This window comes from Cricetulus griseus, chromosome 3 (genome assembly GCF_003668045.3).
Source record: "Cricetulus griseus strain 17A/GY chromosome 3, alternate assembly CriGri-PICRH-1.0, whole genome shotgun sequence".
Classification (NCBI taxonomy): domain Eukaryota; kingdom Metazoa; phylum Chordata; class Mammalia; order Rodentia; family Cricetidae; genus Cricetulus; species Cricetulus griseus.
The window spans coordinates 163,549,666-163,568,132 of NC_048596.1; the positions used below are offsets into that span (position 1 = coordinate 163,549,666).

The window sequence follows — 18,467 nt, forward strand, 5'->3', positions numbered from 1 at the left end:
TCTGGTGGGGGGAGGGCACTCCTGGCTGTGGTCCCCAGATGTCTAGGGGAAGAGGAGCCCCTGCTGTGTCACCTAAGAGTCTAGGAGGGGGAGTGAGGGTTTGGTCTGTGTCCCCTAAAATTATGTAAGGAAAAGAGGCTTCTGGCTATGGCCTTGAGCAATGTAGGGGAGGAAGAGATCTAGCTAAGGCTCCCAGAAGCAAAGATGGCCCACCTTCCTAAGGCATTCACACCTCAAGCTGGCAAGTGAGCACAGCTGACTGGCTGACTGTCATAAGCCCCTCTTGCAATCACATACACTCACCATGGGTTCTCAGAGGCAACCGAGGCTTGAAACAGATTCAGGATGTCTTCAAATTAAAATGTGTCTTCAGATACAACACACACACACACACACACACCCCACATAGACTACACACAGCCCACACAAAATACACACATAGCCCATGTATACATAGTCCCGCTCAAGACACTCCCCAAACACATCATATATGCACACAATATACATATAACCGGCATAACCATATATATGCAATACACACATAATCTACACATTTGGTACACCCAGCCCCTGAAACAATATACACATAACCCAAAGACCATATGTACACACAATACACATAGCCCACACGACCATACATACACAGAGCCCCCACATCACAGCCACACATGCACACTCACACCACATACACTCACAAATAACCCTTACACACATAGCCTCCACATTAACAAAGCCACACACACACTACAAACAGCCCACACACACACACACACACACACACACACACACACACACACACACACACACGCCTCAAGCACAGGCCTACACTCCATGTATACACTACATATAGGTCTCATACATAGGCCCCACATACACTATATACTACACTCAGTAAATACACATGCCTATGTCCTACACACTCAGACACATCACACACACTTGCCACATACACATACCAGACATACCACACACACACACACACACACACACACCAACAACAACAACAACAACAACACCTCCTGAGTTTTGTGGCTATGAAAAATCAAGATCTTAGGCTGGGGAGATGCCTCATCTAGTAAAGAGACCCCATAAGCATTAGGACCCAAATTTGGATACCATGACCCAGGTAGAAGCCAGATGGGCTTGGCAGCAATCCTATAATCCCAGTACTCACAAGGGGGAGACAAACTCTCCAGAGCAAGCTGCATCCTCAGACTAATCAAAACTGAGCTCCAGGGAGAGACTCTGCTGCAATATATAAGGTGGAGAGCTGTTGATAAAAATACCAGACCATATGCAGGAACGCGTGCGCGCGCGCGCACACACACACACACACACACACACACACACACAGAGAGAGAGAGAGAGAGAGAGACAGAGAGAGAGAGACAGAGAGAGAGAGAGAGACAGAGAGAGAGAGAGACAGAGAGACAGATAGAGACAGAGAGAGAGAGACAGAGAGAGAGAGACAGAGAGAGACAGAGAGAGACAGAGAGAGAATCATAATCACATAAGAAACCGTTCATTTAAAACCCCACACTGCTGAGCCCCCACCTCAATCCTGAACAGAGGGGCCTTTCCCAGGGCTCTGCTTGTGCTTGCCAGTCTGTGCTTGCCAGTCTGAAGGCAGGAGGCAGCCCCTCACCAAGTTAGAGAGCACTACATATCTTTTCATTCCTTCCCTGCCAGGCAAGACCAGGTCCTCCTTCATGGTCAGGTCCCAGACAAAGGACATAAAGAGAATGGACCAGCTGTCCCTATGATGGCTACAAGGTCCAACTAGTGGATGGCAGGGGAGGTCAGGGCTGAGCACAGTGAAAAATATCTCACGCTCCATGTCTCTATCTGAGTCCTCTATCACACACCCAGAGTCAGGGCAAACAGAGCACAGCAAGGGCACAGTAGGCAACCTATACCCCACACCAGTGGCCCCACCCAAGTGGCTGCCTGATACCTTCTGCTCTGCTCCTCTTGGCCACCATGTGTTCCTGGGAACAACATGCAGCTATGTCCTATGGATACGGCATACACTCTAGCAGCGACCATGATGGAGTACTTACTCACAGTGCCACCGTTAAGTGTACTTGGTTCTCAATCTCCCTGCTTGGTAAGCAAAGGTTGGGTTGCTTACTCTGGATACAGAAAGGCCACTGTTCAAGTTCCTGCTCCACAGTGCTCTGGTCACCACACTACTCAGCAGCCTTAAGGGCACCACCACCACTACCCCACCCCATCTTGAAAATGAGGACAGCAAGTCTCAGTAGCTTGTCAAGAGTAGCAGCTTGGGGGGAGGGGGGGCTCCCAATGTTCCTTAATGACACCTGTCTCCATTTGCTGGTATAGCCACGTGGCAATTTCTCAGTTTAATGACAATTACTAGACAAAGAAGCTTCATCTAGACCTTTGACCCTGTCCCCCTCAGGTGGCTCCAAAACCATCCCACAGAAAAATAACAGTATTGCCACTGGAAAGAGTGTCATTCACAGAACTATCACAATGATCCAAAGGGTAAAGTGTTCATTGTAACTGGCACACACTGAGTTACATGCCTAATAAATGTGTCATCACCCACATACAGGGCTGCTTGCTGCACAGCCTTCATCCTGTCCCGGGATTAGAGCCAGCTCCCAAGCCTGCACTCAGGGCTCCCAAGTTCCTTCATGGCCCAAGCCCAACAGAACTGGGAAAGAAGAACTACCACATTCTCTATTAAAAATCATCCAAACACACCAGAAGGCAGCAAAGCAGTCCACAGCCAGCTCTGGCTTGTCCACATCAATGAGCAAGTGGCCCTAAGTTCTCTGAAACCACAGAGCGTAGTGGCCATGGGGTTCCTAGGGTCAGAGGGGATTCACAAAGGTGCATGGTACATGCTCAGCTCTTGAATGGAAACTGGAAAATCCTACATCTCCCACTCTTGGGAGCTCAGTGGGGCCAGAGACTGGCCAGTAGTACACTGTGGAGTCAGAGAAATGTAGGTGGCACTGAGCACTGTGGATGTCACCCCGGCCTCCTGCATACCAGAAGATGCCTCACTGCCTTGAGTCTAGGAACCCTCTTCACATCACAACCTCTACCATACTGCTTCCCTCACACAACACCGCTGTTTCCATCACAGGACTGAGGACAGCATACACAGACAGGGATAGCAGCCTTCTTCCATCAGAGGCTTGGACACAGCAGGTTCCTCACAGCAGGCTGGCATAGCCTGAGTTCATTCACACACACACACACACACACACACACACACACACACACACACACACACACACACACACACACCCTCTGTCAGGAACTGAACATTCTATTTTATTTGTTTGATTATTTAATTACTTTTGAGGCAGAGTCTCTCTACATACCCTCAGCTGTCCTGGAACTCACTATGTAGACCAGGTTGGCCTTGAACTCACAGAGATCCACTTGTCTCTGTCTCCTGGGTGCTAGGATTAAAGGCATGTGCCACCATGCCCAGCCCAACCTTACTGTATTTCAGCAACCATAAGCAATGCCTCTCTCCATCACAAAGGGAGACAAGGACAACAATGACCCATGGTCTTGCCTCTGCTTCCCTCAAACTGTAGCATTCCCAATTCTCGGGCTTCCAACAAGTCTCCCCGATGAGGGAGCCTCTGTCACAAACGGCCAGGGTAACAGACAATTCTCAGACATAACAAATCCCACACCCAGGTCATCTAAGGCACCATGGGCTCCAAAGAGCACTCTGAGCTTCTGGGAAGGCACTAGGCCACAAGCAGGGGGACTGGAGGTCAAGGGCCAATTCCCCATTATCCTATTCAATCTGTTACATGCTTCACAGCTCAGTTATTTGGAAGCCATCTTCAAGATTTTTGCTGGGGCACCAATGAGATGGCTCATCAGGAAAAGGTACCTGCCACACACAGAGAGATCTACCTTCAATCTCCAGAACCCACACAAAGGTGTAAAGCAGTGGTTCTCAACCTATAGGTCACAACCCCTTTGGGGTTGGGGCCAAACAACTTTTTCAGGGGGATCACCAAAGACAGATATTTATATTACAGTTCACAACAGTAGCAAAATTGTAGTTATGAAGTAGCAACAAAAAGAATTTTATGGTGGGGGGGGTCACCACAATATGAGGCACTCTATTAAAAGTTTGTAGCATTAGGAAGGTTGAAAACCATTGGTATAAAGGGAAAAATCAACTCCATAAAACTGTACAACATAGCTCCTCCACTACACACACACACACACACACACACACACACACACACACACACCAATAAACTTAAAGACTTTTGTGGAATCTAAGTATTGCATGTTGTCACTCCAAACATTTTGTCAACTTAGTTTCTTCAGTTAAGTGAGCGGGCCTTATAAGCCATACATGTTTACAAAGTCACACATTAGATGTGCAACTATTGATGTCAAATGTGTGTAGACCTCAAACATGTACCCAAACTTGCTCCCTCTTGCCTCAGTTTCCATGACTAAAAGAGAAGAGTAGATGAAGACTGACTGGATGGAATGACTATCTGATAGGGCTCATCAAGCAAGGCCTTTCTCCCCACATGAATCTAGAGGTAGCTGTTCATAATCCAAGGGTATAACCTGTCACAAGGTGGCTGAGAGGAACAATGAAAGGAAGGCTGTCACCTGCCAAACAAAGAACTAGGACCCCATGCAGCAATGGGAATCCCTGCCTGAATGCAGAACAGCTACTCCAGAGCTCCAGGTTCCCAAAGCCAGGTCCAGTTTCAAGCCCAGTAGGCTGCCACAGAGGTTTACCAGTTTGAAAAACCTCAACCATCAGCTGCTTCTCACAGCTGGGACACAGCTGCAAGAAGAGAAAATCTGAGGTAGAAAACCCAAGGCACCCAACGGGCATGTCATCCAGCACCCCATAATGCCACACATCCCACAAGTCTGAGCTTGCTTCCCCCCTCTCTCCCCCTAAAGTCAGAGTCTCGGGTCTGACAGTCCATCCCAGGGGCAGTAATACAGGAATACTGGTTTGCATTGGAGTTTCAATCTGTTAAAGTGGCTTCTATTCAGTGTGTTTGGCAAGAATGTCAATGGCATTCAGAGATGAAGATGCTACACCTGGCAGTGAAGGGACCCATCTAACTTGCCCAGAGGTCCCTGAGAGGAAAAGGGCGTACTTGTCTCCATTTGGAATGGATTTTATTGGACATATGGAATAGATATATAATCGTGTTGCATGGGGAAGTCTGGACTAGACACAGGAATGTGACATGAAAATACCATTTCTGTAACCAGCTGGGTGGCTCTGTGAATCAATGGGCCAGTCCCCCCAAACCCTCAACAATGCTCCACCAGCCTCTAGGCACTTACCGGCTGCTGCCACAGAGGAATCCCAGGCCAGCGAGAAGTCCGAGGCCTCCCCCTCTTCAACTGGAAGAGAAGAAAGAAAGGCTGTAAGTTTGGAAGCTGTACACATAGGTGATGAGTAGGACACAGGTCAGGGAAAATGGAAGCATTGTGGTGGTATTTATATGCTATCTGCCACCAAGAGGGGGCACAAAGCCTATAACAAGGTGGCTTTTGTTGGTGCCACAGAGATGAAACAGTGATGAGAATAAGACACAGGGGCTAGGTAAATGTTTGGCGGGTAAAGTATAGCCTTGCAAGCATGAGGACCTGAGTTCAGGTCCCCAGAGCCCACACAAAGCTGAACACCATGTATCTGTAATCCAGGTGTTTTTATGATAAGACTGGAGGCAAAGACGGGAATCTCTGGAATCTCATATGTCTGATACTCTTATGTACACAATGGCAAAAAAGAGATCCTGTCTCAAACAAGGTAAAAGGCAAGGACTAGCACCCAACGTGTTGTCCTTTGTCCTTCATGTGTACATACATGTACATCCATACACCATACACACACACAAAGATTATAGATGATAAAAAGTGTCAAACTTGAGTGGCAAGTTAAGTACTGTCTCCATGTTTCCATAGCCCTGCATGCATCCTGACAGACATCACTAATCAATCACAGCACTGCCTCCAGCCAGACATATCAGAATCTTTCTCTACTTAGTACATAGTTTCTACTCATGAGGAAAACATCTGCCACCCACAGAAATGAGGCAAAACTCAGAGCAGTCCCTAATCTCCCGGGTATTTTCCCCTACCAAAGGCCACATAGCTTACCAAGGAGCAGATATAGTGGCTCCTGGAAGTTGGGAAAGTTCTGCTCACTATCCTGTACTTGGAGATGTGACCTGCAGACAGACCACAGGACGTTGCAGTTCACAGGCTGGTAACAGGGTAAGGGAACTCACCTTCCCCCATTTCAGCCCGGACCCCACAGAATGACAGGGATGGAGTCTCCCCTACCCTAGGCCCCAGCACTCGAGACCAGGCTGGTGGGGAACAGGGGAGAAACACTATACAGCATAATAGCACTCTCGTCCTGGAATCAGGCCCAGTCTGGAGCACATAATAATATTAAAGCTGGGTTATGGACTTTGTAAATGGAACTTTGTTTAAGCCAAAAATGTGCACACATGTTTTTCAGATTTAGCAGGCTCTGCAGCTCTGCACACATGCAAGTAGAAGGGACCTGAGCCACCCAGCTCTCTGTCCTTGATGCTGTAGCTGGAATAGCTGGGTGCCCACTGTGAGACAAGAAGTCTACTCAGGGCTCCTTGGCTGAGTTGCATCTAGTCTCACAGCTAATGAGGGCAAGTTTGAGCTCCAACTCCAGGTGGTTCCTGCAGAAAGGGGTCCTCTGTAAACCAGGGCACAAAGGACATGTCTAGAATCCTAGCCCATTCAAAGGTAGGAAGACAGTATGCTAAGTAGTCAGCCAGTGAGAAGAGGGAGAGAGCTGTCTGGTCAGAACCTGGGCCCTGTGAGCTGTGTGATCTCGAGCACCCTACACTCAATTTCATCAAGGCTGTTGAGTTATGATAAGTTTGACTTCCCAAGTCCTTGACCTTGAGGATGGTCCCACCCCATGAGAAGAGCTGACACCAGCCAAAAAAGGAAGCAAATGTGAACACACTTTGTACCCTGTGGGGACAAGAAGCTGAGGACTGCTCTCTCCTGGAGACAAGGGGTGCAGAGGTAAGAAAAGAGTGGTCCAGGGCAGCTGTCGAGGAAGGTCAGAGTTAGCAGGCCATGGCACAGACTTCCTGCAGCATGTACGGTGGCCCTGACCACAGCCTTCTCAGTGAGGGGCCCATACGCCAGCTGGCCTTGTGCCTAGAACATGAATGTGTTTTCCCAAAGCGGCTGGCACGCAACACCTCCCCATGCCAGCCCTGGCCCACATTCTGCCTTTTGAAGGTATGAGCATATGGCCTTTATACATTCTTGATGAGAAAAAGAAACACCCCACCTGCCCCATTCTACTTAGGGCTCTTCACTGTCCAAATCTATGAGAATGAAGAGCCTACCTGGCCAGGCTCTGCAGTCCAGTCTGAGTTCCCAACAAGACCAACAAAGACAGCAGGAAGAGAAAAGAAACTATACCAGGTGGAGGGACTGTTCTTTCGGGGCCTAAGGGGCTGGGCTGGGAGCCCCCACAAGGGCTAAGCATGTTGGAGATGACCAATCAGTACAAGGCCAGCCTGGCAGCAGACTACTCACCATCCAGGGGTGGTGCTTTTTGGAGTCCTACCTCCCCAGGTTCCATAGACAATAAATTTATGAGGTCTAACATTAGAACCCAGACACACGTGTAACCACACCCAGCCTCCAGTATGTGGGGTATCTGTGAGGAGCATGGCATGAGAGCACAGAACAGCACCTGGCCGGTGCAGGAGCAGAGACTGGTGCAGGAGGAGCAGAGGCTGGTGCAAAGGGCTCTGTCCACATGATTGCTGCACAGTCTCCAGGCACAGGAGGCAGCATGAAGCTCACAGAAGGCAGAAGGACCTAGGAAGAACTGAATTCACCTCAGGACACATGATGCAGCCCCAGACCAGTCATCTGCAGGAAGACCCTCTGTGAGGAGCCTCAGAGATTCTACAGAGATTCAACATTTTCCATGACGCTTGCATAAGAAAGACCTGTCATTAGTCTCTTTCTACTCCAAAATCTCTTACATCTTCCTCCTACCCCATCAGTCACCCCTGGTGGCAATGGGCACTGGGGTAGTTTTGTCTCACAGGGATCTCAAACTTGTTTCCCTCCTGACCACAAACTAGCTCCATTCCAGATCCAAGCAGGAGATGTCCAGTAGCCTGTGTCCAAGAGCCTAAGTACAACAAGCACACAAAGGCTTCTACAACTCTGTAAGGGCTTCAAACATCAGAGTCCCACATTCCTTCTCAGCTGTGGGATCAAGGTTAAGTGAACCATGGGAATGGGTGAGTCCCACCAAATGCTGTCTCTGGAACTTCTCTCCGGGACATGAAGTTTGGCCTGTGTACCAGGATGGGATTTGCAGTTCCAGAGGTACAAAGCAGACCCAGGGCCTTGTGTGCTGGCCTTTGAGCCGCACACCTCAACAACAGACCACTGTATTAAGGTAGGTGAATGCCAGTGTAAGACACTTGCTCCTGGCTGGAGAGCAGTGTCCTCCACAAAAGGGCAAAGCCTCCCCAACACCTCAACACCTTCTGTCTCCTGGCTGGAGACAGAAAAAGATGGAGAAAGAGGGGCGGGGGTAAGGAGAATAGAAAAGCACCCTCTAGTCCAGCAGCCTGATAGCTCAACAAGGCATTCCCTCCCTCAGGCTGTGGCAAAGTCAGGCAGGGGAGCTAGGGGATGGTGACTGGAGACAAGTTCTAAAGTGACAGTGTCAGAAGTGAAAGAGGAAAGAGAAAGGTTGGCTGAGCCCAGAACCCACCCTACCCCCAACCCCAGGCCAGTGCTCACCCAGGGCCAAAAGGACAGGTCCCAAGACTGGCTTCTAAACACTCACACAATGGGCATTTTTCTTGGGAAAAAAATCATTTTCACCAAAAAAAATTATCAAGGAAAATGTTCTCCCCACAACCATCTGCCAAAAAGGTAAAGAATCCTGTACTCTTTGGGGAGGTTTTTGTTGTTTGTTTTTAACTCTGGGTCATGCTTCTGGGTCTTTTAATGATTTATTTATTTTTATTTTATGTGCATTGGTGTTTTGCCTCCATGTATTTCTGTGAGTGTGTGCCAGGTACCCTGGAATTGGAGTTATAGACAGTTATGAGCTACCATATGGGTGCTGGGAATTGAACTTGGGCCCTCTGGAAGAGCAGCCAGTGCTCTTAAGTGCTGAGCCATCTCTCAAGCCCCACTTCTGGGGGCCGGAGGGTTTTAGTAGACTCTCTTCTGTTCCCTGGACCCATCCTAACCTTACAGAGGAACCAGACTCACCTTGGCCCCAAGTGGAAAGCCAGGCAAGCTCATCTTTAGACTAAGAAGCCAGGTTACACCACCAGGTCAGACCCCAAGAAGGTCAAGGAACCCTAAAGCCCGGAGCCTCTCTATCAAACATAAAGGACAGCCTCCCTGCTTGAGGAATAAACACACAGGGCTGAGCGTAGAACTCAGAGACAGGCTGGCCCACTGTGTGTAGATACATGTACAGACAGAGGCAGATAGATAGATCTCTGTGAGTTTGAGGCCAGCATGGTCTACAAAGCAAGTTCCAGGACGAGTAGGGCTGGAAAAACCAAAATGGGAGGTAGCAACTTTAAACCCCATTCTACAGGTGAGAAAAAGCAAGACTAAGCAATTGCTATAGAGCATGGAACTGGGACTTGAGTTCTTAACCTTTTGTTTTCCTTCTACTTCTAGAAAGCAGAAGCTTTAGAAGTAAAGGACGGAGGAGGGCAATTCAACAGAAGCCTGGAATCTAACTCACACTCTCAGTGTTCTGCTCCATGACCCCACTGTCCACAAGACTCTCCTTTATCTCCCACCCCACACTCTCAGCTCCAGAACACCCTAAGAAAAGAATTCATCTCTTGGATAACCCCAAGTGTACACACTCCTTAAGGCAACATGGGAAGCCATGAGAGACAATGGCTTGCTGGGAAATGTTTAGTGTGTGGCTTTCCAGGAGGAAAGGGCTCATATTTGCAGCGGCCACCACTGCCAGTGACGTGAATTCTCCAGTCATGGCCAGTATCAACTTACACACCCACACCACTGATCACTGGCCTGGGGAAGGATCATTGGGTAAGGCTCATTGCATCAGCAGGCACCTCTAGGGGGAGGGGGTGGGGGGGCAGAAAAGAAGAAGCAGCAGGCTACTGAGGGAACATAGACCACCCTGCCTGTCCACTACCTCAGCTCACCCTACCTACCCTGCCCAAACTTGCTTGTGAGTAACTATCAGGTGTTTAAGCGCAGAATTCAAGACCTTTTTCTTACTGCTTCCTAGAATTAGCACCTGTTTTCTTTTTATGAAAGTTGCTGGCACAAGCATGCACATATACAATGTACAAAACCAGAAAAACTGAACAATTAAAATCAAGGAACTAGAAGAGCAACTTCTCAGGCATAAATACAGTGTCCCAACTTTGCAGAAGGCTGTGCAGCACACGTAACTGAAGAAGGCAGCCACTTCTGCAGGATGCCTGCCTCAGCATGAGTGAACACAACCAACATCTCTTCTCATCAAATCATAGGCAGAGACCATCACTACTGATGACCCTCTGAGTCCTACCACAGGAGGCTCGGAGACTAATTTAACCAGTCCCCTGTTGCTAGATGCCTAGGCTGCTTTCAGCTGTTCACTACCGCCAGTGTCTACGCTGCATCACACATTCACAAACATCACACCCAGCCAGGAGACTTTACAATGATTTTTCTTAAGATCAGTACCCGGAAGCAGCGTTCCTAGAACAAAGACTCAGCCCTGTTGCCGGCTGTCAATGTGGTTGACTTTCTCTCACCTTTGGAGAGAGGTACAGACAGTAACCAGAAAAAAGGATTGGACTTTGACCTTTGTCCCCTACGCTATAAACCCTGTCTCAGGCTTCATATTCCCAATGGCCCTAAGATGTGGGTTCCCCATTTACCAATGAGAGGAAACAGAACCTAGATGCATTTAGTTGGCCACATCATACAAGCAGTAGAGTCTGCATTTGAATCAGGGCCTGTCTCCATACCACACAGCTCCACACTATCTGCCTCTCTCAAGTGTAGGGCAGTGACTACCTGAGAATGTCTACACCTTCCCAGAAAGACAGAAGCTGATGGAGAAGGAGGAGCTGAGCCTCCTCTGTCCCAAGCCTTGAAAAGATTGTTCTACAAGAGACAGGTCTTGAGTGTGCCAGCCTAAGGCAATTACAAGCTCTCCTTCTAGCTTGCTGTGTGACCCCAAGCAATGACTCTACCCTTTTCAGTCTTAATTCCCACATCGTAAAGTGAGGGCAATAAAACTCCCATGCATTTGGGAGACAAAGAGAAATAACCCAGGCACAGAGTTAGGTTTAGTGTCTCCAGAGAGTGGGTGACTCTAAGCAGAATTACCCTTTGTTCCCCCTCTCTAGGGAGCCACCTGCCTATGCAGGCCCTGATGGCTGCCCTCCTCTCTGCTCCAGTCCCTCCTTGAAGTTAGTCTTCTGAATGTATTTCCTGTCATGCAGTCATTCTTGTGTGTTCTCACTCACCCACAACATGCACCCATAAAAATGCATTCATGACAGGACGCAACACAGCATTGTTTTGATGGTAGCATGAGGGTCTCACCTACCAGCTGCCCAACTTGGAAGGATGATGATGGCATGGAAGGCATCAGAGCAGTATATAGAGGACATTCACAAGCAAGGCTACATGAAGGCACCAGTTGTGCACACTGGGAAAGGCAAGAACCAGGACTAGGCATACAAGCACAATAGGGGAGCCCAGTCCCTCACACAGGGTGGAGGCAACCTTCACTGGCTCAGAGCTGTGGCTATTTGGGGCAAAAAGAAAGAAGGGGAGAGTCCCACTCTCTTATTTTTTCTACTTTTGTTTGAAGAAAGGCATCATAAAGTAGAAACTAGTATGTTTTTTATGAGCTCTCAACAACTTGGACTCAGTACTAACATACCATGCATGAATGTTGGAGCCTTGTTATACATGTGGTTTATTTTAAACACCCACAAAGAGGAAACTGAGGCTCTGATTGGAAACTGATGGTGCATACTCACATGAGCACATGGGGTGGGAAGTGTATTTTCACTGGTTGTGGCAGGCAGACCTAACTTCCATCTCTCTCTCTCTCTCTCACTCTCTTTTTTTCTTATTGCCCCTTTCTCCATTTGTGTGGTGAAAAGGACATAATAAAAAGTGTCATAGTCTGATGCTAGTGTTGACCATATACACACTGGTCCTCCATCTTTCCTACAGACAGGCAACCCCTCAATACACACACACACACACACACACACACACACACACACACACACACACATTTAAAAAAACCAAACACCATTTCCTTGTCCTCAGGGTAGGAGCAATCAGATTGCTTCACAACCTCAGGAGTTAGTATTTTTAATGAGTCTGATCTATAGCCTGGTCTACACAGTGAGTTCCAGGTAAACCAGGAGTACATAGCAAGCAAGGCCTTGTGTCAAAGAGAGAAAGTGGGGGGGGGGGTTGCTGGCTGTTTCACATGATCTGGAAAATAAACAAATTTCTACTAACAAAAAAAAAAAAAAAAAAACTACCTCTCCACCCACTGTTGGTATGTTTGAATATTTCCCATGCACTTATAGGCTTTTATATTTTCTTTTAAATACTAGGTTTTATCTTTTGTCTGTTTAGTGAAAAAATTGAGCTTTTTGAAAACTTGTTAATTATTATTTTCTGTGTGTCATAAAGGCTATTTCCTACCCGCTCCCCCCCAAAAAAATTAAGTCTGATCTAAGAAAGATATTTCATGGGCACAAGTGTGTTGTGTGCCCCTTACTCTGCTCCCTTGCCTGCCCCCAATGATTACCATACCCATAAAAAGTCTTCAGGATCCCAAGTTTCCCCACCTGCCAACTGCTCACACATAAGCAAGGATTCCCTCACCCAAACCTGCACAGGATCTCCAAGATCCTCTGAAAAGCTTCGCTACACCCAGAACCCATGCCAAGGGGTAGGGGACACACACTAACTATCAATGACAGCCTTACATCAGGGATCTCCTAAGTGACGGGGATTCACCACACTTCCACCAAACATGTGTGCACACATACCCATACACACACACACACACACACACACATACACACACACACACACACACACACACACACACACACACACACACAAAATGATGTCAAGTTACAGTGCTATTCTGTGCCCAAACTCCCTCCTTCACAAACTCCTTAGCTTCCTTTACACACCTTTCTAATACATCTTAGGATGGACATAAAAAGCAATGTTTTCCTGAACCGGCGTGATAGCTTAAGAGCCAAGCACTCTGGAAACTAAAGCAGGATTGCCAAGAATTCAAGGGTAGCCTTGGCTACACAGCAAGTTCAAGGTCAGACTGGGTTACCAGAGACTTTAAGCTAAAATCAGAAAGAAAAAAAGAAAGCAAGAAAGAAAGAAAAAAAGAAAGAAAAAAAAAAGAAATGTTTCCCTAACCAATAATAGAATGAACGAGACTCAAACTAACAGATATGAATATAAATATGGATGGAAACCCAGAAGAGGTGTGACCGTCAGTGGTACTGTATGGAGTTGGGAACCCACCATCCCATCTAAGCTCACTGACAGCAGAGTGCTGCAACCCAATGCTAGGCAGGGAGGCGGGCACGTGGCTCACCCACCTACCACAGCCCTTGGGGGAAGAAGACAGATACATTTGGTTCTCTCTCCGCACCAGGGCTAGGTATTCAGCTCAGGAGCACAGGCCCATTTCACAGACTGTGCATCCATCTGGGCTGGACCAAGGAGTCTGAGCTTCAGGAAAGTGCATGGGAAGTCCAATCCAAAGCAAGGCCTCTGAAGAGTCTGTGAGTAGAGAAAAATGAGACTGAAGGAAAGACACCTGCAGCCCTCACAGACTCTTAAGGTCACACAGAGTCCTGAGAGAGCCGTCACTGAGAAAGGGGAAACAGCATCCCTACACGCCAACCATGTCTGTCTCACCCCACAGGCCTGAAAGACCCAAAACTTGCCAGATGCGGGCCGCCTAGAGAGACTGAGTTCATTTTTCTTGTGTCCTATGATAATACTTGGCTGTGTTTATTTAACTTTCAGCTTTGGACAGCAGAGAGATGGAACAGGAAAATCAGCTTGGCTCCCTTCAAAACACAGCAGCCCACACATCATGAGAAGACACCCACACAGACGTTCCCCTCCACCCTCCAAGAAGACACATCTGGCCCACTGATGGCAGGGAGGGCCCTTGGGGCTGGGGGAAGGCTGTGGCTCATCCACAAGTACTGTATGCCCCCACACAATGCCTGGCTCCCTCTGGCCAGTCTCAGGCACTCCTCCCCATGAGTCTTGGTCAAAGCCTGAAGGAGACAGTGGGCTACAGGAAGAAAGGAGAGTCACATGACAGGGCTGCCTTCCCGTCTCTCAGCAGAAGGGACCCTCTGAACAAACTGTCCAGCCTGAAAAAGTCCTTCTCCCTTGTTCTTGTGCACTGGGTTTGGTGTTCTATCCCTGTAGCATCTAAGGCATGCTCCCCAAGCTCAGGAGAAAAAAAAACAGCAGCAGGAACTGGGCTGTCTACCCAGGACCACCCAGCAGGACCTGGGGGCAGGGAATGTTTCTGTACTGCCATAGCCATGCAAGCTCTCCCAAAACGACAGACTCAGCCCTTCACCCAGACCTGAGAGTCACACACCCCATGCCCTACACTCTTCCACCCCAAATCCTTCCCTCATGACAAGGACATCCCCATGCCAAAATTCCACCTGGGAGCCACTCCCTGTAAGTGGCAATACTCCCCCCACTAGCCACGCCCCATTCCCAGTTCCTCAATACCCCCAGGCTTAGCCACCTTGGTAAGCAAATACAGAAGGAGACTTAGTATCCACAGGGGCTAAGGCAAAGAGAAGAAACAGTATAGAAGCAAGCCATGGCGTCAAGGCCTCTCATCCCAAGGTGTACAAATCCCTTACAGAGGGATTTTAAGGCCTGGTGACCCTGACCCTGCTCCCAACACATCCTGCTCCCTGCTTGGCATAACCACAGTTCCCGATTCTTGTTCACACTCTGGCAGGGAAGCACACTGGGTATGTCTGGCCCGTTCAGGACTCATGGTAAGGACTTGAACATCCAAGAGCCCAGGGTTGGAAGTTAGACAATGCTAGCCTCTGACGCTAACGACTGTGGAGACCTGGCTTGCAACCCATCTCTTCACACCTCGATTTGCTAGACATGGTCAGACAGGGGCCACACTAGTAAATGTGTTGTGAGGTGGGGGTCACGGTTTGGCACTGCACTGGGGTACAGTGAGAAGGCCTAATGAAGGATGAGAGGAGGGGTGGTGCAGCTTGTCTCAGCAAATGACATTAAGCAAGAAAACACAGCTACCACATAACTACAGCCACCTATTCTCCAACCAGGAAGAACTACACTTGATTCTGCAGGGTGCTAGGTCAGGATGGGCAGTACCATGTATCACATCACATGGCATGTGTCACATGTTACAATGGACACTAAACCCAAAGACTGATGTACTTGTCAGGCAAGTCCACTCAAGTCTTGGCACCAGGGTCAGGACCAAGCTCTTCCGGATACTCCTTCTCAGAATGTACTATCTGTACTGGTCATTGCTGATCAAAGATTCTGATCCCTAGGGACCCAAGGCCCCCTGAGATGGAGAAACTATCCTGGCCCCATCCTTGCCCTGCCAAGAGCATGCCACAGCCACAAGGCAAGAAGACCTTAGAGCCAGTCTCCAAGAGGCAGCAGCCCAGGGACCAACCCACTGTGTCTAAGGATGGACTCCAAAAGACCTGCTGTGCCAGGTGCTCTATCTAGCTCCTGCCAGGAGAACAGAATCCACCAGGGCCTGGCACAAACTCCCCTGGCCCTGCATAGTTCCCCTGCAGCCATAGTTCCCCTGCCTGGAAAAAAGTCCTGAAAGCACACCTTCCACGAGCCAGAGACTACCTGTGGCTGGTGCGGTCCTCCAAACAGGTTTCTCTCCCAAGATCTGGAAGGCAGGAGCAGTCAGTCTGATGGAAAACCAAGCCAGGGTTTTGAACCATAGACTGAACCACAGACTCAGCACAAATCTCTGAAATGGAAAAGGAACACTACTTTGTTACCTGGTAGCTATGCCTGTCAGACTAGCTTGGCACAAGGCAAGCCACAAAACAGCCTTAGGTGATGCTGGGGAAATCTCACCCTCAGCATCCCAGCCAGGCAGCCAGCCAGCGAAGTCCACATCACAGGACATCAGAGGGTAGGTCAGAGGTTGCCCAGCGGGCTGAGCAGATCAGCCCTGCTGCAGGGACCAGACTCTCCTGCAGTTGCAACCGTGTAATGTCTCACTGCAACTTTCGAGACCTCTCTCTGTCCAAGGCTGGTGTCCACTCAGCCCTGCCCCTCTGCCAACAATGCCTCCCCAGAGACTTTGGCTCCAGTAGCCCCTCCTCTTACCATCTCAGCTGACCCCCTCAGTAATGGAGACCCCCACCTGACCTCATTATCCAAGACACTCAGCTCTGGTTCCCCTAAACATTTCTCAGCACCTTGGGGACAAGATACCAAGCATCAGGCTCATGTTGGTTCAGCCCCAACCTCTTCTCTCTACTATCACACTTGCAGCCCAGACCCATCTCCCAGCTCAGCACCCACCGTCTAGTGGTTATGATGAACTCATCCAAGGCCCTTTGTTGCTTTACCTCTTTAAATCCTCAAGATTGCAGGAAAAACAGGTGCACACACAGAGAAAGACAGCTGACATGTATAATGTCCTGACAGAATTAGAACCCTTCTGTGAGCTTACACTACCTCTTTTCAAGTGGGCCAGGCCCCAAGCCCTGAGTGCTCTTTGCCCCTCAGGGTAGGTTTGTAAAGAGCCCATAGGCCTACAGGGATGTGCCCAAAAAGGGGTGATTGGGTAGATGGGATCCTGAAACCATGTCTCAGAAACAAAGCTGAGGAACAGACAGTGTTAGCCCAGGGGAACAGGCTCAGGAGGGCCCAGAGCTGTCCGCAGGCAGCTAAAGGGCTGTCACTGAGAAGAGGGAATGAGCTTGCTGTGTGGCCCCAAGGGGTCAATTGCCAAGACCAAGCAGTGGAATTCTGGACAGGAGAGATTCAAAAAGGAACAGAGGATTCAATCAACAAAGGCTACTTGAAGGAAGATACAAGGGGGCAATGGCAAAGCTCCTGGCATGAGAGGGGGCCAAGCAAAGCCCCATGGAACTTGCATCTGCAGGCTCGGGCGGAAGCAGGTTAGAGCTGAGAGGAACAAATGGGCTTTGAAAGACTCACCCCAGCCTGCTCTGGCACCTTTCCCCCTTGAGTCTGTGCGGCCTGGGCTGGTTAGGCTCTCACAAGGACCCAGAATCCAAACACTTCTACTGACTACAAATGAATGTCCCGCCAGGGCACACCTGGGCCACTGTGATCTAATAAAAACTCACAGGGTTACTGGGTGGTAGTGGCACACACCTCTGATGCCAGCACTTGGGAGTTCAAGGCCAGCCTGGACTACAGACAGAGTGAGTTCCAGGACAGCCAGGGCTACACAGAGAAGCCCTGTCTCAAAACAAGCAAAAAAAGAAAGAAAGAAAGAAAGAAGAAAGAAAGAAAGAAAGAAAGAAAGAAAGAAAGAAAGAAAGAAAGAAAGAAAGAAAGAAAGAACCACAAACACAAACACACACACACACACACAAAACACCTCACGGGGCAAATGAGACCCCCACCTCAAACAAAGAGGGAGTACTAGGGAACAAGAAAAGACACCATACATATGGGAACAGACTGGGTTAAAGCTGGACTTGGAGCTCTGCCCCAATTTGGGCTGCAGCTGGCTTCCCAGCCCTCTGGGAGACTTCGTCAGCTGCCTGGGCCCCACCTGACTGGCCTGCCTCAGTCACCCAGCCTGAAACCCCAGTTCTAAGGAACAGAGCAGCTGTCCGGAGGCTGGGGGAAGGTCACAGACTGTAGGGAAGACTCTGTTCCACATGTCACACAGAGAGCCATTTGCTCATATGGAATGCATGCCACAGGAGGCAAAGCAGAATCCTGGTCCTGCACTCCTCTCTCTGTCCCCCTGCACCTGTAGGGACTGTGGCTGGAGCAGACCTTCAGGAACACAATCATGTGGCTTCCTTCACTATGTAACTGCACAGAACTTGGTCACCAAAGACTGGCAGATGACTGTCTATGGCAGAGCAAAAGGGGCAAATCCAATGTCACAGAGATAAACTAGAATAAGCTAAACTGACACACACTGAGGGATTTTCCTGTTTCCACCCTATTCTACGGAGGTATGTCGTACAAGCATGGTGAATTGTGTGGTGCAAGAAACTAAGGTCTGGAGATTGGAAAGAGAAGCAGGAGAAACTTGGGTCCCTAAGGCTCCAGGGGTAACCCTGGCTTGTCCTACCATCATTCCTGGTGTCACAAAA

General features: G+C 48.9%; 1 protein-coding gene across 2 annotated transcripts in view; it reads right to left on the reverse strand.

Moving 5' to 3' along the window:
* Positions 1 to 18,467, reverse strand: part of Znf423 (zinc finger protein 423) — a 295,757-nt gene that overhangs the window by 239,638 nt on the left and 37,652 nt on the right. For both annotated transcript variants that reach the window (XM_027405520.2, XM_035442574.1), the window contains exon 2: positions 5,335 to 5,394. In XM_027405520.2, coding sequence (XP_027261321.2) covers positions 5,335 to 5,394 — 60 coding nt within the window. The remainder of the gene's footprint in view (positions 1 to 5,334; positions 5,395 to 18,467) is intronic.